Source organism: Diadema setosum, chromosome 19 (genome assembly GCF_964275005.1).
Source record: "Diadema setosum chromosome 19, eeDiaSeto1, whole genome shotgun sequence".
NCBI classification, from domain to species: Eukaryota; Metazoa; Echinodermata; class Echinoidea; order Diadematoida; family Diadematidae; genus Diadema; species Diadema setosum.
Window position 1 is genome coordinate 18,989,981 of NC_092703.1, and position 23,524 is coordinate 19,013,504.

The following is a 23,524-nucleotide window of genomic DNA, read 5'->3' on the forward strand; positions in this document are numbered from 1 at the left end:
AATACACTTTCCCACAACACAATACAAACAGTAACCTACTTTCAGTACAGTGTGGTGGCAAGAGCACTCTGACACTATTAAGATGCAGGTGAGAGAGAAAGATACAGAAAGTGAGACAGAGGGTGAAAAAGATAGATAAGAGAGAGAGAGAGAGAGAGAGAGATAGTATTTGTGTGATGGGGAGTTTCACAAATTCAAAAAGTAAGGTTTTACAACATGATAGTTTGTGTATAGAGAAAATCACTTTGTAGTGGTATTTCATGATGAACCAGGATATTGACCCAATACTAATGAGTAAGAGTAATGCCACAGTTACAGAAGCTCACAAAACTGCAAATCATGGTATTTCTGTCTTGTGGAAAATTACTGTGCCTACCATCACACTAGTTGACTGGATATCAAGACATGGGGTCTCCCAATTCAGCTGAACACACTGTATGGAGGAAGGTAAAGCTGTCCTGAACTCTCCCACCTGGACTCACTTTGTGCGCACTCTGCATGTTAACACACACAGTGACCTCCTTACCTACACAGCGTTTCTCTTCCATCAAAAAATTCTTCATCATTTGATCAATTTGTGAGTAAGAATGAGGTAGCACAGACTCCTTGTAATTGATTGGAAGCATGCTCTCCAACATCCCAAACTGGACACAGCCCAAGGGGTCAGTGCTATACTTCCTCCAAGCATCTCACTCTGACACTGGGCATGCAGGCATCTCATGAATATTCAATGTTCTCTCCGTGCTTATGCGGCTGGTCTGGATGAATTTCTCTGATTGGATTCCCATCACACGACTCTGTCACTTAGCATGGTCTGTGTGACAGCAGGACTTACATGAGATTTCTACAACTCAATGGTTTCCTTTTCCAATCTTTGACATGCAGCTTGTGCAAAGATCCTTTGATTCCAATCCATAAAAGACCTTCTAACTTGGCTGAAGTACACATTCTTTTTAGTCCCGCTCACATTTTGCTTTGACTAGTTCTGAATGATTTCATTGATATCCCAATGGGTCAAACTGTCTTTCTTTTCAGCAGGCTGAGCATTTCATAGCATCATATATCATATATATATATATATATATATATATATATATATATATATACATATATATTTAGTTGGATTTGGATAAAGTCGATGTAACAATCAAATTTAAGAATGATCACTTTCACAAATGTTCTTTTGCACATATATTCAGTTCTTTTTCTTTTGATATAAAGGCAGCATGTATACACTTGTAGTTGCTGAGCTTTCAACCAGTAATGGGTATCAATTCATGGACAATAGATATGTTGTCCTCATGGATTATGTGTGAGTCACACTTCTACTCACTACAGTCAGCAGTTTCTACCTAGGATTAGGACCCAGGTGAAAGACTTGCATTTAGATAGAAATCATCCTACCTGTAAGAGATATCTAAGGTAGATGTGAGTATGTCACAGTGATAAGGAATGATATATGAAACTTTCCTCTCCCCATGCACATCAGGTGAGGGTGTCCAGGGTATAGAATTACCATAATCAGATGTGTCCTTCTTGAGCAGAAGGCATGTGTCTTTAGGGACACCAGTCGCAAACAGTAATGCACCTACCACACATAGCACGGACAGAAAAGAAATGACCCCCTGCTAGGTCAGCAAAATATCATTATGAAACTGTAGTCCAGCCCATTTTCTTTTTGGGCATACACATTTTTTTTTTCTTTTTGCTTCAAACAAAAGCATCTGAATCTGTACAAATTATTCTAATTCACTGTCCTCTCGAAAACAATAGTCTACTAATTACTTTATGAAGAACTGTGTATGTAGTTCCACAACACACTGCATGTTGAACAATGCCATTACTTATCAGGGCTGCCAACATTCACACATCAAACTCAAGGAGATTCCAGAAAGCTTTTGAGTATAGTTTATACACCTCAACTGGCAAAACTTTGACTTTTATGACTCCTAAGTAAGGGGGGGGGGGGCAATGAGCAATGGTATAAAAAGGAAATGAAAGAAATAAGTGGAATGTCCAATATCTGAGATGACAGTGACACAAAATGATATACAGCCCAGATAGTGACCTCCCCCCCCCCCCCCCCAAACCTAAGCAATGCCAATATAAGTATTAAAATGTCAACTACGGTTTGGAGCTGCTGAAAAAAAGTACTTAGCAAGCAAGCATATTGCATTTACTGGATGGGATGGGTGGTAAGCAGCAAAACTACAAATTCTGATTTTGGTAATCATTTCTTAAATTCACTTGCCTGATTGCACATATAAAATAACAACTTCTGGTGTAACCTGCTGAGTTACAATCATGAACTAAACATTAGTTGGCCTTACCATAAAAATCAAGAAATGTAAAAAAGAACATCACACATCTTCGTACAAAAATATTCACAAAAAGTAAATGAAATGTGACATTCCTTTTTTAAAGAACACCTAAAATAAATGCAAAATAGGATAACAAAAAGTATACAAGTGTGCTCTATCGTAAATCTCTAACACCTGAATTACCTTTACACAATCACATTTCATATGACTCTCCAGATATCCACAATGTGATTGCAACTTGAATCACTAAAAACTCTGATTTAACCTGATAAAAAGTCTAATCCTTTGATGGATTCTCACATTTCTATCCAATCAATTCCCCAGTCAAAGCCTTTGTCTATCAACTTTTAGCCACTAATGTTGATGCTATATTACTGCTACACCATTGTCACCACCAAAGTTTATGGAGAAAAGCAGCTTGCTGGCACATGGGTTGTTGTCATGACAAAGTTGGTCTGGTTGACCTTTATCAGGAGACAGGGTTGATAGAGTGAGGATCAGTGGACGCTTTCTCCACACATCCCTCTGACTGTATAAGATGTCTGCTCTTTACAACATCAACTCAACCAGGATATATCCAGAGGATCTACTGAAGTGCCCTTCAAAAGATAACCTTTGCCTGACAAAACACTAAAAGAAGTCACAAATATCCATTAAACACACATAAAGAAACAGATCCATGAACAAGTCAGGGCTTAGGGTTTCAATATTTAAAACCATTTTCCCCTTTACTTATTTACACCAGCATTGTGGTAGGCTGACATGTTTCCATGGCAACAAACCTACAGTATCATGAATCGATGAGATTTGACTAAAGGGGTAGGCAAACAGGATAGCAAAGCCTTTTTTTTTTAAGGGGAGGTGGTTCATATCTTACATGAGGAAAAGAGTGAGGCAGAGTTTGAGGTCATGTTTGAACGAGGTGATACTGGTTGCTGGGAGAGAAGGGTGATTTTGAGAATTCCTCTTCTACTTATCAGTTAGGCTTGCTTTTGTACTCCACTACATGCAGATAAACATAAGTTTGTCCATAATCTAATCATGTTACATTCCTGACTCTTTTGCTGCTCCACATTACTCAACATTTGATGATGATACTCACCAACTATCCCTACTTGCTGCTATTACTCTCCATCAAAACTATGATGAAATATTACTTTAAAATTTCTGCCATCTATTAACCTCTCTATTGCTGTCTTACTTATTATTTTGCAAATGAGATAAGTAATTATTGCTGTAACTGTTCATGCCAGAATGCACATATTACTTCATTCCAGAAATAGAGCAAACTCTTTTTTTAAATCATCACACAAATATAAAATGTATAACACAATGCAACAATAAAAAATACAACAATGCAAAAATACAAAGCAAATGCACACAAACACACACACATACACAAACACATTACAAACCAAACTGCTGCAAATTCCAAATCACTCCAGCATGATGATTGTGGGCATGATATCGACATGAAAGAATGTATTTTTGGTGGCTCTCCATGACTGTCGTACCTTCGCTGTATGTAAAATTCTATTATCATGTATCATTCTTGTTCTAATACCAGAACTATAATCTCCATGTAATATTCCAGCACCACTTTGGGCCCAGGGGAGAAGGCTTCCTCTCATCATGGAGGCATGGACCCTAGTAATACCAAGGGACATTGCCAATTTTTCTGCTTCTATTGGCACAAAGATAGACACCCTAAAAGAACATATAACTCGTCTCGCAGCCAAATAGGTATAGGTGGAATCATCAAATGGTATGTTGTGATCTCATCCAGCCTGAATGGAATGGGTAGGAACTACTTTAGGTTTTAAAGCCCAATTCAGCAACCTGTATTTAACATTATCACAAATGTGAAGAACCCTTAACTGTTTTCCTCTTTTTTTTTTGATATGGCGAGTACTAGTGTGTGTAGTAGGCATATGAATTAGCAGGTTAATTACGCAGTAGAATGACACTGATAACTGCATTGGTTTTCAAAGGTTTTCTTAGATTAGGAAAGAGGCATTTTGTCAGATAAGTCATTAACTTTATATGACAGGGGTGGGGAGTCATCTGGATTTTATTCATGGTTGTGTGAACATCATTTTAGTAATATTAGTTTTATGTACTTTTGCCATTGTAGGAGGTAGGGTATAGAATATGGCTACTCTGCTTTCTTCAGTTTGTCAAGGGATGGGGATAAGATAGATTGCAAAGAAGTGAGGGATTCTATTTAAATTTGTGCAGAAATGCTGCATACAAAAGGAACTGCTTTTGTTACAATGTACAGTGATACTAAATTGAATAGCTGTCTTTTATATTATTTGAATGGAAGTGACTAAACAGCACTGAAAAAATGAACAGCAATCCTTATTCATTTATAACTACACAGGAAAGCTGAGTACTTTACACTTTTGTTCTATATTTATTTTTATGTTAAATGATTATCATCATTCTCAACATTGCTAAGTCACTGCAAACTGGTATCAATTACTCCCATCAAGAATTTAAAAGCAGGAAAATGTATGAATGATAATTGTGTGTGTATGTGTGTGAACAGAATGGCTAGCAGGAGATGCAAGTTCTATGCCCATTCATATGATCTGCTGTAGATGCCATCTCAGCATGATATATCACATGTGACAGGCATAGTGAGCAGAGTACAGGAAACCTTCCATTGGCTCCAGGCTTACTGCTGGCAAGCACAGGAAGTTATCAGCCAGAAATGCTTCAGGCAACATGTCCTTATGGATCTATTGCAAATAAAGCTCTCTTTATATACTGTACATCATGGGATATCTGTAAATTTTCTTCAGAAAGCCAAAGAATATTTCATTGACATACATGATGGGTGCTATTAACTCGTTGAGGACGGACTGATTTTGCTACAACATGCATTTCCCATAGACCCTTGCCCGAGTATACTCGTAACTCGTCCTCAACAAGTTAACAGGAATAAAAAAAGGCAGCATGATATCTTCATCATTTCCTTCAATGCATTTCTCAGCTTTTGGATATATATGAGTTCAATACATTTCCTTACATTCAGAATTGGACAGTGGAAAAAAAAGAAATATAAGAAGAATTTTCCCTTCATTACCTTATATGTTCTTTTAAAGTGGTAACTTTTGCAAGAGTAAGTTTTTGTGCCCGGCAACATTATGATGAATTTTGCATGTTTTTATATCATGGACCATCACGACCATTGAGCCATATTTTCGAATGCCTCACCACTGCCATAGTGAGTAAGGCCTCTGGCAGGACATACTTCACTACAAAGTAACTGGTTCAGATTATGACAGCAAATTCCACTCATGCTACAGGACTAGCAACCATAAAGAAAATCACAAATGACATAACAGTAAATCCCCTACAATATGTCTACCTTGAGATCAAACATTTGGAATGATATTACATATATAACAAGTATAAAATTCCAAAGCACTTGTTTTTGTGCACTAGTTATACTAGTGCAAAATACAAGAAAATTTCCACACCACAAAAATTTTCACATTTACAATGATACTATTTGCTCAAATCCAACCACGTTTAAAACTGTGTTCAATAAGTGTTTGTCATTATGGTCAAGCTCTAGACTTGTCATTCAACTGTATCTGCGCATCTGCTGTAAGCTAGAAATGCATGGCATATAACAGAAAGAACATAGGTGCATGGCTATGGCAACATCCTTAAGTAACCAATCCTAATGGCACTCATTAATATCTGACAAAGAATTCAACAAAGCAAATCAGCATCATCTAATTCACAGCTTGATCTTTACAGCTAGTCCTAACATGTCCTAAAAAAAAAAAAAGATGTGAATCAGCTTGTCTTACTATAAATGTACACTAATTTTTGACCACCCCCCCCCCCAAAAAAAAACACCCCACAACAACAACAAAACCACACAGTAAAGATAACAACCTTTATACTTGGATCCTTTCTTGCTATAATGTTAATACCATGTCATCAGAGACAGAGGTCAGACTACAAGTACAAAGCAAACAATTCTTTAAAAAGTCTTGAAAACCTGTAATATATCAATGTGATCCACAATATCGATACAGAAATGCATTATGTCATTATCCTGTTGAGTTTCAAGAATGGATTTACTGGAATTTAGCACAAAGCAAAGCAAACAGAGCTAACAAAACAAACAGAGCTAAAGTTATCAGCATGTCAATATTTTGACATGCTAGATAACTTTGCTGCCCCACTATCAAAATTGAAATGGGTTTTCTTTTACACAATTCCCTTTTATATTTATGTATTCACACTTTCTGCCATCCTACCAGTCTCAATAGTCTCGTTGACACTAGACAGACAGACATCCTGAATGATGAGAGTAATATCTGCAAACTTGCAATGATTGGTAGTGCTTCACTGTGATGTCAGATTATGTAGAGAAGGAAAGAATCACTCAGCCAGAGAAGTTAAAGTTCGTTTCAGGCTTACTTTCAGTGTATCAAGCTTTTAACCCTATGGAGCATCTTGGATGAAATTAAGTGAGGGTCTGGGGGATGTCACTCAAGAATGTTTGTCCAAGTGAGGTGTAATGATAAACATTATTGTAACATGATTTGGGAGAACAAGTATTACCTAAGAGTCATGATAATGATCTCAGCTCAAAATCTTTGCTGAACCATTATATAATGTACCATTCATTGAATTCTATTTTTGATCCAAAAATGGCATTTTAAATGCTACAATCCATTATCAAAAACCAAAAACAAAACAAAGCTTACTCTCTTATCATGTTGTAAATGTGCAACTTTTGACCTTACAATGTAAAGATCAAGGGGGAACTGAGGACAACCTTTAAGCTGGGATGTGAGATTGGATCTTGATTGGCCAGAGTCCAATATCAGCCAATTTAGGTGCAAATGAGTGGTGGAGTGAGGGAGGTCAGGTAGAGAGGGGAGCTGATTGTATACCAGCAACCAATCAAAGTCATATTATGAGCCAGAGGGGGTAGACCACTACAGGGTGGGGCACTCACCTAACAGGTGGAGGAAGATACCATATAGTTTCCTTTTTTGTGTTATCTATCAACATTGATGAAATCATAGAGCTAATAAGTTCAAGTAAACTCCCTCCAAAGTCATGACCTTAATTCCTATATTTCAAAATTGAATACAAATGAGAACATACAGTAAGTTACAATATTTTTGATTGTTCACATAATAGATCACTCTATCTTTAAAGGAAAAAAGGTATCCTCTCTCACTGTAGGTACTTTTCACAAGCTGTGAATCAAAATCAGAATTTAAGAGCACTTTAAAATGACTCAACAATTCATCCAACATGGTTTGTTTTTATCGTATCAGATAGATTCCAACTATGTCTGTAATAGCCAGCATCTGACACTACATTTTACCACTAATTAAGAATCTTACACTGGAAAACCTGGAAACGTTCACAAGAGAATATTTATGATTTTCATGTTGGAAATAATTATTTGCTCTGACAATATTGGTTGGGGGAGGGAGGGGTCCGTCCCATGCTCCATCCTGTTGCTATGAATGTATTTTGTTAGATATGCTAGAAAATCTGAACTAGGAGTATATCCCTCTTTATGATATGCAATTAAGATTAAAAAAAAAATGAACAGCAGAAGACTACAGAGCTCTAATTGGGTCCCATAATAGCACTCTTACTGTGTTTATGTATGTGTTTCTAAAGTGAAAAAAGGGGGAGTGGAGATACAGCTGATAGAAAGACCTTTCAAAAAAAGATGAAAGATTAAAAGAAGAAAAGGGTTCTGATATAAATAGCTGCATTCCATCCCCTGTTCTAGGAAGGTCTGTTCAAGAGTTACCCTGGTTCCTCCTACAAGAATTCACCCCCATAGAGTAGAGAATGTCGCTACATCCTCGGGAGATTTATTAGTATCAGTCAAATGGGTACAGTGAAGGCATGGTAAACAGTATGGCAGGATATCAACTCTACACTGTGCTAGACTGTCTTTTCTCTATTATACATTCTATTTTCATGTTTTGTTTTGTTTTTCTTTTGCTTTTCTACTTTACTCTGTTGTATCCTTTGTAGATTTTCAACAGTTTTTGTTTTGTGATGATTTCACAACAAAAAATATACAATGAAAACAAGCCCAGACACATAACCTACACCACAGGATTTCAATTTGCTCCTTTTTAATTTCATTCATTTGCCATATTCGATCTCACAGTTCACCTGGCATTGTCAAGCCTATGAATGAATGAAAAGAATGAAGTTGGATGTCTTACCTCCATTTATGTGGTACAAATCCTAGGCACTTATCTCCACAACTCAAACATGGTTGACCCTTGTCCACCTCCTCAAATGATGAACCCTGTTGTAAAAAGAGATAAAAGTCAATGTTTTCAATACATTTCATACTCAGATCATTCAGAATTGTTGAGGGACAGCAAGAGTACAAATATAATGGTTAATTGGCTTAAGTTGTTGTTTTTTCTTGTCTCCCTCTATAAGTGCATTCTAAGCCAGCATGCATTATTTCTGCCAGCACCCTTGAAAAAGAGTCATCCTTCTTGTTCACCGACAGTGGCAAGCTCCATCATCTCTCTGCAGTGCCAAACATAATGCACACATTTACTGATAATCAACAGTCAATGTACACTTTCAATATATGGTATATCTCCTTGAGTGAATTCTTTCAGATGTTTTCCCATTCACTTTCTTGTTAAACTCTAAAGAAATAATTCCAGGAAAGACTGTATCTTGTGAAGATTTCTTTCCATGCTACGTTCCTAGGTGCTGGGCTGTAGAATTATATTTGTGAATGTGACATGGTAAAAGACCACAGTAGGTTTACAGTAGGTAGAATAATACTGCCCACCATTTCTGTACCACTGACACACAATGGAGAAACATTTTTAGCTCAAGACAGATATTGATTACAGATAAATGCATGTATTATGAGGAAGACATTCATTACCTGGTAGCCAGGCCTACAAAAATCTGCATTGATCTATTATACATCCATAACTGCTTCCTTTGAGTGAGACTCCCACCTAATAATATACAAAAGGTATACCTGACTGGTTTTCTGTCTCTAAACATAACTGCGATGCATGAAAATGTTGATTGCTGAAGCTTTTTAACAGAGCATGAGATAAATATAAATTGTTTTGAAATGGAAATACATATTTCTATATAGTGATCGGGCTATAAACTTACTTAAAATTCAGGTTATGAAATAACTTTTATTTGTAGCTCTCCTATTGTAATTTCAAGCAGACAACAAACTGCTTGTTTCAGTAATAAGTTATATGATGCCTCTTCCAATCATTATGAACACATTTGGAATGTTTTGCATGAAGCATTCTTCCATATTCTGGTATAGTGGCATTTAGATCTTTATCCATTCTGTACAGCCTATAGACATATGATATCTCAAAGCAAAAATTATTGAGGTGTTTTCTTACAGATCTCTTTTTTTCTCTCTCTCTCCACTCACACATGTATGCAAACAAACTACTTATGCATTATATGTATATATATATATATATATAAGTAACAAAGCTGCAACAAAGTTCATGCTGTATTCACCAACGGTTTATTTCTTCACACAAATTTTCGAGCGTCTCGCCGCCCTTTCTCAAAAATTTCTCGAAAATTTGTGTGAAGAAATAAACCGTTGGTGAATACAGCATGAACTTTGTTGCAGCTTTGTTACTTATCTTTTTATCTTGCCAACACGTGGACTACCTTATCAACATATATATATATATATATATATATATATATGAGAAAATAGAATAAAGTCTGAAGTTAAGTAGTACCGAAGACAGAAAGTTAACTGTGATCAAAGAGGGAATGTGTAAACTTTCATCTTCTATATCAAATTGAACCGATGTAGCGGCATGCTTTATTGAATTTCTGAAAAGTGCAGGGAGACAAATAAGAGACTATTTTTAGCTTAACCCACATTGTGGGACCCTAAGGCTGTCAAGCCACCAGGCCATGCTGTGAAAAAGGGAAACTAAATGGTTCTAGGATTCTTCCTGACATCCATATGACCAAGGGTCAAGATTTAACAATTGTCTTGAACCTTTTTGCCTGGATCACTATCTCTGTTGTGAAAAAAAAAAAGATTTAGCTTGGTAATAAGACTTCTCTCAGCATTCCTTTCAAGTGTGAAGATACTAACACATTAATGATGTAACTGAAGATGACATACTATAAGAATGACCAGGAATGTCCAGCCAAAATGAATGAGCACTTGGCAAGCAATAAATACTAAATGACACACACAAAAAAAAAATACTATTGGTTGCAGTAAAATTTTAATACTCAAAGACAGTATGTTACCATGGATGAAGCCTTGACTGATGAACTAATTACCTTTATCATAGTATATGCTCTGCTGCTTTAAGAAATTTAAATTGTATTACGACACAATCTCATTAAATAACACAACTATAATGACTCCTAAAAAGTTCACTGCCTAATTGTACAATTCAAAATGATTTTTCTTGTTGTTGTTGTTGTTTTTATTTCCCTCTTCATATAAAAATACACACATTACAAGTTGCACATACATTGCATATACGTACAGAAGAAATGGGGGATTGCCTGTTCAGTCATATTTTCAAAATGTGTCTGTTCTTCCAAAGGGTCCCAAATTTACAATACAATATAAGAATAATACACTCCCCACATAAGAAAAAATAATGAAAATCATATATTGAACTGGTACAGTAAGAGTCAACAATAATCAGAGATAGGTAGAGAAAAGCAGAGCAAGGAAAAGAAAAGAAGAGGAGGAGAACAAACTTACAAAAGAAAAGGCAAGACTCATATACCCCCCTCTCCCCCCTCCCAAAAAAAAAAGAAGAGAAATGGCTGTTACATATGGTACTCCACTGAGTCCTTTTTTTTTTACCATAATGCTCTATCTAGATAATCAGATAATGACATTTGAAAAGATCTTAAAGTTGATGCGTTACGAATTTCATTGGGCAATTGATTATACATTGATATTCCCCTGTAAAAAAAAGTCCTTTTACAGTTATTAGAATTTGGCTTTGGAAGATTCAAATTCTGATTTGAAAGAAGTGAATAATTAAGAAATCTTCTAGAAATATTATCAGACATGTAATTAGGGAGAAAATTCTGCAATATCTTATAAATCATCATACTCATATTTTTTTTTCTCATATCGGTATTCAAGAGATTCCCAGCCCAAAATATCATGAATATGTTGAGTAGAAACAAAAGAATATGGATTTACTCTCATAATCATAAGGCCCATTCTACTCTGTAGCTTTTGAAGGGCTGACAGAGAACCTTGTGGAGCGGAATACCAGATAACGTTTCCGTAATCAAAATGTGGAAGAATCACGGATTTATATATCAAATTCAAATTTGATACATTTACAACATGTCTTAATCTTCCAAGAAAACCAATCAGTCTACTGATTTTCTGGCACATTTTATCTACATGAATATTCCATTTCAACTCCGCGTCGATATGAATTCCAAGATATTTTATCGTTTCAACATTTCAAATTTGAGTATGTTTTATTTTTACATCTAGTGTATTACACCTTGAGAGCATAAATCTCGTACTAAAAAGCATACTGACGGTCTTTGAATAATTGACCAATAGTTTGTTCTGTGACATCCACTGATCCAAAACTTGCATTTCTTTGTTTAAAACGGACTCCAAGACTTTAACATCTTTGTATCATCCGCATAAAGATGAACACGACATGACTGGAAAATGCGAGGCAGGTCATTAATGAAAACACAAAACAGTAGAGGGCCAAGAAGAGAGCCCTGGGGCACGCCAGAAGTTAAGTACATTTCATCAGACAATGCGTTGTTGACCTTAGTCACTATCCTCCTGCCCGTCAGATAACTCTTAAACCACTGAAGTGTACCTCCATTTATACCAATTCTCGACAACTTGTCTAACATTACATTGTGGTTGACAGTGTCAAACGCTTTCCGTAGGTAGACGAATATCGCCCCAGTACATTCACCTTCATCCATGGCCAAAAGCCATTCATCAGTTACCTTTACAAGGGCAGTTACAGTGGAATGATTTGCCCTGAATCCAGACTGAACCGGTCTTCAGACATTGTTCGCATTAAGATGATGTGATAATTGCAACGAAACTATGCGCTCGAGTAATTTCGAGATACAAGGCAGCAGGGAAATTGGCCTGTAATTATCAGGGTTCGACTTATCTCCTTTTTTATATATCGGAATTACCTTGGCTATTTTCCATGACTCTGGGACAACTCCTTCAATAATAGATTTATTTATCAAATACGTTATAGACTTATTCAATATATCAGCACATACTTCCAAAAGCTCAACTGATATACCATCAATTCCAGTCGATTTTTTATTTTTCAGTTTGTTGATTTCGTTCATAACCTGAGCTTCAGATACAACTGTAAATGTGTCCATGTTATCATAACATATGGATTCTCTAATAATATCTACTTCGGTCACGTCAGTTTTCTCAACCTGATGTTCATTTAACAAATTCATCTAATAGCAGCACTAGCAAAGTATTCATTAAATTCGGAGGCTTTACTGTATGCATCATCACAAGAGAGACGATGTGCCGTTATTTGGCAGAAAAGATTTTAGAACATTCCAGGATTCATTTCTTCCAGAACATTCAGACAATTTATTGATGTAATGCTGTGTTTTCATTTTCCATACAACATTAGTAACTTTATTTCTCAGCCGTCGGTATTCCTTCCACAACTGTTCATTATTTTGTGTAACTGCTTTCTTCTTAACCTTGTCTCTTTCTCTCATCAATTAAAAAATTGATTCATTCAACCCAGGAGAGTATTTCTTACGCATACGCTTCGTCTTTATAGGCATGTGCCTGTTGGTGACTAGTAATACCTTTTCTTCCCATTTCTTAACAGCATCCTCCAAATTAAGGCAAGTTTCAATTTCATTCCAGTCTTGTTCCATGAGATCTTTAAGAAATACATTCCAGTTGATATTATTTGACTTTCTAAAGGTTACATAATTGTGGTCATGGGTGATTAAGCTGTTTGTTTTCCAGGTCAGATTGTTCATGAAATAATTGCCCATGCTTACCTCGAGAACACCTGAGGTTTTTTTTTTTTTTTTTTTTTAAATTGAATGTCTATTTTACATAATACAGGAAATGAAGAATCTGATAACAGCTATAGAGGACTTCTCTCTTATCACTCACTTCTTGGAGCATTTTATCTTTCTTGAAATCTCAGCCATGCACATACATCCTTTAATCCTTGCATGCAATTCACTAATCACATCTCCCTCTCAATCTCTGCATAGTCTTCCATGTCTTGATAGATGTTACTTGATAGCATCTAATGAATGGAATGATAGATAGAGCAATGTATTGACCTTAAATCAAGCTCTCCTCACACGAGGAGAGGAAATGAAACTGAGAAGGATGTTTCCTAACACCCACTGAGAGATGACAATCAGGAAGGATTGCAAGCATTGGTCCTGTCTGCATGACAGCTGTGTACATGATCCTTTTTGCTCAGCTTGTAAAGTGGAGTTAAGAGCATGCTACTTTAAAAACAGAAAAAGAAGAAAGAAATATTTACTGAACTGTATAGAGATGACTGATACAATTTGTTATTCCATACTTTAAAAGAAGTGCAAATTAAATACAAAGTGATAATGGCTAAAGTTTATATTCAGTTTTCTTTGACATCTTTTGGGATGAAGTGCCAGTTGTTGAACTACAACTGATTCCTATGTGGCAAGTGAAAATAATTCAGTAACACTCATAATAGTTAGACTTAGTTCTCAATATTGAAAATGATCGATATTTGAATTGACAATTGAATATGAAAAATGAAAGGGCCTACATGAATTTAACTACGATAGACCCTATTGCAGTCATAAGCTACATGTACATTGACACCTACATGCACATTAAGCTACATGTATATTGACACAAAGTAATTGTGATACATCAGGTCCTTGGACATTCGTGAATGCATGATTGAATAATGATGCAGTAGTCATTACTACCAGAAACAGATTCGAATAAAAAAAAAAATGAACTGAGCTTTAACCCTTTAGCCACTGAAGATTCTGTAAATAATGACCTATGGTCCACTGGAAGGTATAGGAATATTGCTCCTATTTTGACAATATTCTGATTGATATGAAATAGCGCACTGCATGTTTATTTTTGCCTACTATGAAAACAAAAATGGCAAAGCAAAAACTACAACAACAAAAAAGGATGAGCACTTTCAGGCATTTTAGGGATTTGTAAGATGGGCAGTTTTGGGTATTTCAGTTACTAATGTGTTACAAAGATTAACCGCATTTCACTATACTTTTTCCATCTATACCCCTATGAATATATCCATTTGCTGCAGGCATTTTGATATAAACAAGTACTGGTGTCATCCAATAGTCCGTCTATATTTCAGGCCCCAAACCTGAGCCTACTAGCCCTTTAACAATCAGATAGATACTCAGAGTAAGAATTTTCTCCCTGTCTCATCTCACTCATCATGACTCTGTGTGTTGCCCCTGGATACACCTCACTCACCATCCTCCCTACAGCACCGAGAGGAGGAGGAGGATCAAAAAGAATCCCTCTCACATGCTACTCAGACATTCACATCTGTGTCTTAACCAGCTAGCCTCTCATGTCATCTGCTGTAAATAGTCCAAGCTCATCTTACTCCCCCTCTTAATTAGAAATTGGGCAAAGACGCTGAAAGAGAAAAGTGATGCACTTCAAGATATATTCCTTGTTCCTATTTATCTATTACAAACATAATCAATGAAGGTGATAAAAAGTGGACATGTAGATTTATGAAAGACAGAGAAATAAAGGGGAATACCATGGGAATACAGCTCAGCTAAGAATTGTTCAAATGAAATTCACATTAAAGCAACAAATGAAAATGTTGGTGACTTTAAATCAGTGCTACCACTTCTTCAAGATCATAAAAAGTGATTGACAGTAATAGAGTATCAGCTCGAGTCATACTGCAAAGATGTCATCATCAATGGCTTCCCTCAATGTCAAGAACTTCTTAACAACCTTTGACCTCAAGGCCTACATATCAACAAAAAATACAGATGTATAGAAATGAAACCAACCATAAATCATATGCTACCCTATACTGCCTCCGTCTGAAACCAATTGATCTGGGCAAGACAGGATCCTTCAGTCCCACTTAGCCTCTCAGGACAGCTGACAAAAACAAGCTATCCATGGTTGACATGCCTTGGAGTTCAACCAACAATGTGGGAGAGATAAACTTTGACCCTTGACATGCCACACAAATAACAAGCCAATGTTCTAGCCCTCTTACTGGAAGTTCATGAAATCAAGACAGGAATTGAAGATAAAATTGACAAGATTAAAAACATTCTTAACTCGTTATGTGCCATGGTGGAACCCCCCCCCCCCCCACACACCGTGTGCTGCATTATTCTGAGACACCAACGTAGTCATGCATTGAGAAAACATTCTGCTTTTCAAATTTATATAAATTCTATAGATTTCTGTTAAATCGTAGATGAAGTGAGCAAAGTTGTAGAAAAAATGCCAAGCTTTACATTGATGCAAATTCTATGAAAAATCTATAATTGATTTTCATTCAAATGCCTAGTAGCTACATTCCTGTAAATGTACTTGACTTTTGAACACAAAGCCGAGACAGAAATTTAAATTTTGCACGGAAATCAAGTATGAAACACTGCTTGTTAGTCAATCGTGACATAAAATGCAAGCTATAGATGAGAGGAACAGAATCGCGAGAAACGCTTTCATTGTACTGTTGCATCTGGTGATTTATTGATCGGTTTGGGCAGGTTAGTGCGCTTGAGCGGAATATGCGAAGTTGGCACGCCGTCGACTGAGTGGGACGTGCGAAAGTGGCAGGTAAAGTGTTAAGCTTTTTGCTATTACTACATTTTGTACATAACACTATACTAACAAAGTTTCAGATTATGGTGCCTAAAATTGTCAGAATCTAGTTGCAGTTAATAGCAGTCCTGTACCAAGAAAATGTCATATTGAATCAGTTTGAGTAATGATCGCCATACTTACACTTGCATAAATATGGTTCTAAAGAACTTGATAATATTTTTGCAAAACTTATAATTTCTTTCATCATCAAATGAATGTAAATATTGTCTGCAAAATAAATTATTAGTAACTATACAGGAATTGACAACCAACATTTTAATGATTGTCTAAATGATTTAGTGGGCTTGAAGTTGCCATCATAACATGATGAAAAGTAGCCCTTCAATGGTCTTCAGCTGATTTTTATAATTTCATTTCATTTCATTTCATTTCATTTCTTTATTGTCCAAATTATGTATAAAAACATGGCATGGAAATTTGATTTTGTCACACATTCATAAACACATATTGAGACAACAGATAAATAGCAAATAATATTTGATTTTAATAGCAAATAAAATTTGATTTTATCTATTTGTCAATGTTACTCTGAATACATGTGAATTTTTATATCATACTTTTAAAACATTATTCCTTTAATGGAATTTCACCCATTCCTTCTCCAAGAACCTTCAGTGCCCCCATATGAGATTCTTTTTGCTGATTGACAAGGAACGGACAGAATGGATGTCTGTCTGTGCGCTGTGCGAAAGCAGTCAAGCAGTACATGTAGCCCCTTTCCATGGTCAACTGCATGTGCCATCAAACGATGCAAATTATCAAATGGATGTGAGATGTGAATTATACAGCTTGTGTTGGGCTCTTTTGTTACACACTATAAGGGCGTCTGAATGGGTCAACGAAAATCAAAATCTAGTGAGCTCAGCCTTAATTGCTACGTATGTCTTCATACCAATTTAATAGAAAAACAATTGTCCAACTATGTTGGAAAATGTAAATTACACTGAAATACAAGCAGTTTTGATACAGGAAAAAAACACATATTGATAAAAGACTAATTGATCAAAATGGTTTTTCTGGTAAGCTTAACATGAATGAATGTGAATTTAGGCTACAAATGAAGACACTCTTGTTCATCTTTTGGGAATCTGTAATACCAGGTTTCCCCATATGAGGTGACGCTAAGGGAACCTGGTATATGAGATTCCTATAAGGACCAGGATAAATTGGAATTAAATAAAATCATAATGCAGTTGTTGCATAAAATTATCATAACATGGTTGTTGAATAGTAATTTAGAACAATCTTAACACTGAAGAAGTCTATTATACTTTTTTTTTAGATGAGAACAATATTGTAACAGATCGTTCTTTTATTATCATGAAGCTATTAAATCAAAAGTATTTAGCAAACATGATGCATATTCAACCTCAATATTCTCATTAATCAGGAGTTACTCGGAAGTAAAGTTACCTGATGTGTTAATGAGCCATGTTGTCATGGTGCACATAAGGAAATGTAGAAGGTAGTGAAGCTATTCTTTCCTTATTCTCCACATTAGATTTTGTGACACATTGTTGTGGTGGAACAGAAAATAAACTAATTCAAATCAGATGTGACCAGCTTTCACTATCATGGCATCCATGGATGAGCTGAACAGCTGCATTTTGTCAGATCATACGTGTGAAAGGAATGCTGTAAAAGTGACATGACATCCAACTGTCCAGAGAAGAAAGCATCGCTTCATGCCAACTGCTCTAGCCATGGCTCAACTTCAAAACAAGGACATAAACCCAACCCAATTGATGCACATGCTGTAATGAAATTGTCTACACTGCAATGTTTACAGCTGACAATAATTCCTTGAAGAAAGAAGTATCCCTTCACAAATTATTAATTCCCTCAACAAAACCTGAAGATTAGTGACTGATGCAGTCAGACATGTGCAAGTACTTGTTATCATGGTGATCTTAAGAGTGAGGGATGCAAATTAATTGAATAGCTCTGATACAGTGCTAGAAATTTATCAAAAGCTGGGCAGATTTCAGGGCAAATTTGTTTAACTATATTGTTATAGAAAGATATATTCTACACCCTGAATAACATCTTCTCCAGAGATGTAAAACGTGAATCCAGATTTGCACAAGGTATCTTTGTTCCTCATGTCTACATTTTTATGCTGTTTCAAAAGTAGCAGAAAGATAAGGAGGAAGACAAAGTCACACAAGAATGGTACATGTGTAATGAATTTCATGTTCATTCTAGAACTTGAATGCATTCCATGTAGATTTTCTTATTTATATTTAGAAAATATCATGGACAGACCCATAACTCCATATATATCCTGAAAGAAAACAAGTTTGTAAATTGTATAGGATTGACTATATAAAACTCGCTAGGTGTCAATGTTCATGTCTGACTAACACAAATTCATTGCTCTGTCTGTTTTTCCAGCAGTCCTCTCTACACACACAACACTCCTTCCTCGACTGAATGGTAGTAAAAATATCCTTCAACGGTAGTACAGTTCTGTTTTCAACTCTGTAGCTATAACATCAATAACTCATGTGATCTCACAAATATTGTTACAAGTACACATATCTACTGCACGAATAGCAATGACTATCTGGACAGAAAGATGGCAAAGTGGAATGCTGTAGGCCTACCTGTCTCTTTACCTGTCTCCTCTTGGGAGAGTGAGGTAGAATATTCCGCACACTGAATGCTCTCTTTAGTCTCCGCAGCATCACAAAATGTCATTACCAACTTCGAGCCAAAGTGAAAGAAAATCACTCTCATTCTCCTCAGAGCACAAGTTCCAAATTAATTCCAAAACAACCAAGAACAAGCAGGAAGACTGACCAAGGTGCCATCCATACGGCTAGAAGAGGAGTTTGGGGAGTGAGTATAGAAAGAGTTGTTTCAAACTTCCCTGTAGGAAACTGAGGAAAAGTCCATTCCTCCACTGAGGGTTGACATCACTCAGCATGTGGGGAGGAGAAGGAGAGATCTTTCTAGGCCAACGTCCATGTCAGGCCAAGGCATTCTGACACCATTTCTGGCTGAACCCTGGGACCAGACTGCAGAGGCTTGCTGGGAGTGGTGCTGGTGGTACAAAGATTGTTAACTCATTCTTGAGAATGGTTGAATGAATCACAGTGGTATCATGTTTTGGCATACGAGTGGTCTAATGGTGAAGTCCAGGTGGTATCAAGGCTGAATAACATCCCAGAGCACAACAGTTGGATTAGAGAAAGAAAAATTCAAAGTTTCCAAAAAGAAGTATACTTTTACAACCTTATCATACTTCAAGATATACCAAGAATGGTCTTGCCTCCTGTCATTTCATCATATAACAAATAAACTTGACAAAAACTATAAGAGAACATTTTACAAAATAAAAGTACCAACTTCTAAAGTATACAGTGGAGCTGCTGTGGCTCAGTGGGGCAAAGAACTGTTAATCTGAGTTCCAAGGTTCAAGTCCCATGGCATACTGTGGTAGCGCCCCTAGGCAAGGCAATATTTCCTACTCATTAAAACAGTCCTTAGGAGGGAAATTCAAGCCATCAGTCCTGTGGTTGCTTGATTATGATGCAATATAATTCAATACAACACAATAGACTTTATTTAAAGAAAGAAAATAGTAGAGGTTTCATCTAGATAGGGCCTAGGAATTAGTAAGATATAAAGGTGCGGAATTACAGAGTTTCACATTTTTTGCAGCACAACAGTGATACGAATGGCAACCAGATGCAAAGAGGAGAAAAATTATATAATCTACTTCATTTTTACATGAAATAAAAAGGAATAAGTTCTTTCCTATGCATCAAAATATTTTTGTCATGTAACAACTTAGCAACAATGAGGTTTTGGTGTAACGGGTTGTAGGTGCTGAACAAATGCCAAAAACTCAATTTACCAATAAAATTTTTTGTCTACAAATCAATGGAACTTGTATTATGATGATATTCTCACCTCATGTAATTTGTGTGTGTATGTGTTGCAGTCCATTATCACACTAGACAGTGAGATCGTGTTGACATTTAAACTCCTTGATTTGAGATTTCATGTGTAAGGTTTATGAGAACTCTCTCATTCTGTTAATCTGATTTTACTGTATTTGTAGAAGAAATTGAATTGTGGTGAAGAACTCCAGGGACATCTACAAATTTGTCTCACATTTTTTTGATTCCCTTTAGTTTAGTTGTTTGTTTTTTTAATCTTCTAGACATGTTGAAGAATAGTAAACATTTAAAAAGTTAAGGGTTGAGAGTTCTAGAATGTGAGAAATCATCAATAACCCTGTGATCCCAGCAAGAAATGCATATTGTATGGCAAACTCCAGATAATAAATCCATTTTTGACATCATGTCTTCTTTTGTCGCATCATCCTTGGCAAACTAATAATGCACTGAGTGGAATGACTGGCATCTCTCCATTAACAACCAACAGGCATCAGTAAAATGGCATCTTATGGTGGGCGTGCCCAGTGAACCATGACTCTCTCATTCAAACTGTTCATGACATTCTTTATTCCCCTCTCTAGAGCCCACACCAGTCATGGCTTACTGCACAAAAAGCCATCAACCCACCAATTAACATCTAATACCAGCAGAAATCTGCCATTACTTCCACACCACTTCTACACGTCTGCCTCGTCGTAATCTTCATCTTGCTCCTCATGACAATCACCCCTCCTTTCCTGCCTCCTAGCTACATCACTCCATTCTCTCTACCAATCTCCCTCCATCTCTCTCCCTCCTCTCTTTCTCTTAGTATCTGTGTGTCTTCTCCTCTTTCTCCCACTGCCTTGCTTCCAGGGATTTTCATTTAATTTCATGCTCAATAATAATCAATTTGTCTATTAAAGTAGGCAAAACCAGAGAATGAGCAGGGACTGTCAGTCCAACAAATGACCTTATATTCCATTCTTCAAAAGATCAAGGCAAGCTACGAATATGTTTCATCAAAATTTTTGCCCTATCTATAGATTAACCTGTCTCATCTCAAAGGTTCTCCTTGATGTACAGTAATTCTGTTATTTCCTGAACCCTTTTCAAGAGAAACTCCACTACTGCTCACGTTTACATCTCTATACATTAAAGCTATAAAAAAAAAAAAAAAAAACACCAAACAATAAGAGCTTCATAAAGTCGGCCATCAGATGAAAACAATGGTATGGAATTTCAAAGTTTTACATGTTTCCATGAAACCATGAAACAGCAAGTGTCATAGTGAAAATCTTCAAATAAATATTTGATACTGCACCAATTTCTGTGAACTTTGCTTGTTCATATTTTCTTAAATTTCCAAAACATTCCATGTTTTCAGTAGAAGTCAAAAGTACATATACAAATTAGATGAGGTAATAGGGGCATGTATAGAAAATTCTCATTGTCTTGCATGCAAGCCTTCAAAACATGTTCCTTTTTCAATGATTGTATTCATGACAGGAAATACTCTAACATAATATTTTTATACATACATGTATACACAGATTGAAAAATTCAGAAGTGATGACTTCACAGTTTCTTCTAATTCCTATTCATGACTGGAACCAATATCATTATTTTGTAAAAACATGAATCTTCCCAGTTCTAAGATTTTCTAATTTCTCATTTGACTAGGTCAAATGCTATGCAAAACTTGAAAATTGTTTACTCTTCAGTCAATATATCACAATCAAGTGGAGTTTACTCTTGATATGTACAGGAAGTCATACTGCTACAACCAAGATGTTTAGCATCCAGTATGTCATTTTAAAGGGACATGTCAGATGTTCTAAACAATTTAATATCATGTAGCACATAAATTGATAGTACCAGGTATAGATACCATGGAATTTATTGTGGTCCCTGAATAGATAAACAAATACTATAAAAGCCCCAGACATAAAACAATGAACAAGGATGCTGACATAGGGGCTCACATATTCTAGTAATGTAACAATGCAATTTTATGACAATATCCTAAGATATACCACTTGCACAACAAATTCCCTTTCTTCTTTTATTCTGCTTTCTTGAGTCCCCAATCATGTAGTCTTATTACCTCCGCCAAGGGAGGAGGTTATGTTTTCATTACCGTTTGTTTGTTTGTTTGTTTGTTTGTTAGTTAGTTAGTTAGTTAGTTTGTCCATGTGCAAAATAACTCAAAAAGTAGATAATGGATTTGGATGAAACTTGCAGGAAAGGTTTAGAATGATACAAGTAACAGATGATTAAATTTTAGTAGTGATCCGCAAATTTTTGGGGAATTTATGAAGGATTTTAATATTTTGGCAGGTAGGGTCAATGAACTTGGGAGTTCAGGCTGCGCGTATTTGAGGTTTGCATGCATGCACTAAAGTGCGTGCTCTAGTTTCTGCTAGGGCAAGGCGTGCCGTGCAGCTGAGGGTTTATGACGTAAAAAAGGCTTCTATATTAGGAAATCAGGCGACTTTCAGCACACAATGCTATAAGTATGTATGGGTGGAAATCATTGATATCTCTATAGAAGAATAAGATCAGTGGTGGAAATGAGCTGCATGCTTGGCGGAGGTCTGCGCTCTCAGAGTGCTTCTCTAGTTTGAAACTGCTTCTATCTTCATCCTCGTTCACTGTGATTTGTTATAAATTTTGAAAGTAGGCCCACTGTATACAACAAATAATTTGTAAGGATTTTAGTTTTGTGACTTTCATGAGTTGGATGTTATTCCTGAATGTAAAATACACACAAAAATATCAACTCTGATCCCAACATGAAAATGATAGGCATGAATACATTTCTCTGTTAAGCACTGTATTCCATAATCGTGAATTTATCCGCTCACAGAATTGTCGGGAAGTTGCGATTCGTGAAAAATTAGACTCGCTAAATATATGCCGTATACAGTATTCTTATTCCTCATCTCAAACGCTATAGATTCTGAAACTCTGTACCCAGTACATTTGTACAACCAATTTAAAAGTCATTCACAAACCCCTCATCTATTACGTGCTATTACCCATGACTCCTCAAGAACTCTAGTTAAGATGAGACCAAGAGATGGCAGGCGTTAAAGAAACCTACCGTGTATCTATGACAACGATGCCCACATTACTTCTGTGGGAACACGATGTGAACATTACAGCATATGACTGATTGAATATCCTACAATTTTTATCAAAATCTAAATTTGCAAAGTGAGGTCTCTTATCTTTTTTTGTGACAAAAATCATTTGGATGCATATGATCCATCAATGCGGATATCATACATATTGCATTGATAACTTGGAAGTGTAATTTCACATGTTTTTGAAGTTAACCTTGGTTACTAGAGTGTTTTCACACACATAAAAATGATATTCAC

At 36.1% G+C, this 23,524-nt stretch overlaps 1 protein-coding gene across 1 annotated transcript in view; it reads right to left on the reverse strand.

Annotated features, from left to right (window-relative positions):
* The window catches only part of LOC140243099 (testin-like), a 242,322-nt gene that overhangs the window by 67,644 nt on the left and 151,154 nt on the right, over window positions 1-23,524 (reverse strand). Inside the window, exon 2 of the mRNA XM_072322832.1 lies at window positions 8,558-8,643. Within this exon, the coding sequence (XP_072178933.1) occupies window positions 8,558-8,643 (86 nt within the window). The remainder of the gene's footprint in view (window positions 1-8,557; window positions 8,644-23,524) is intronic.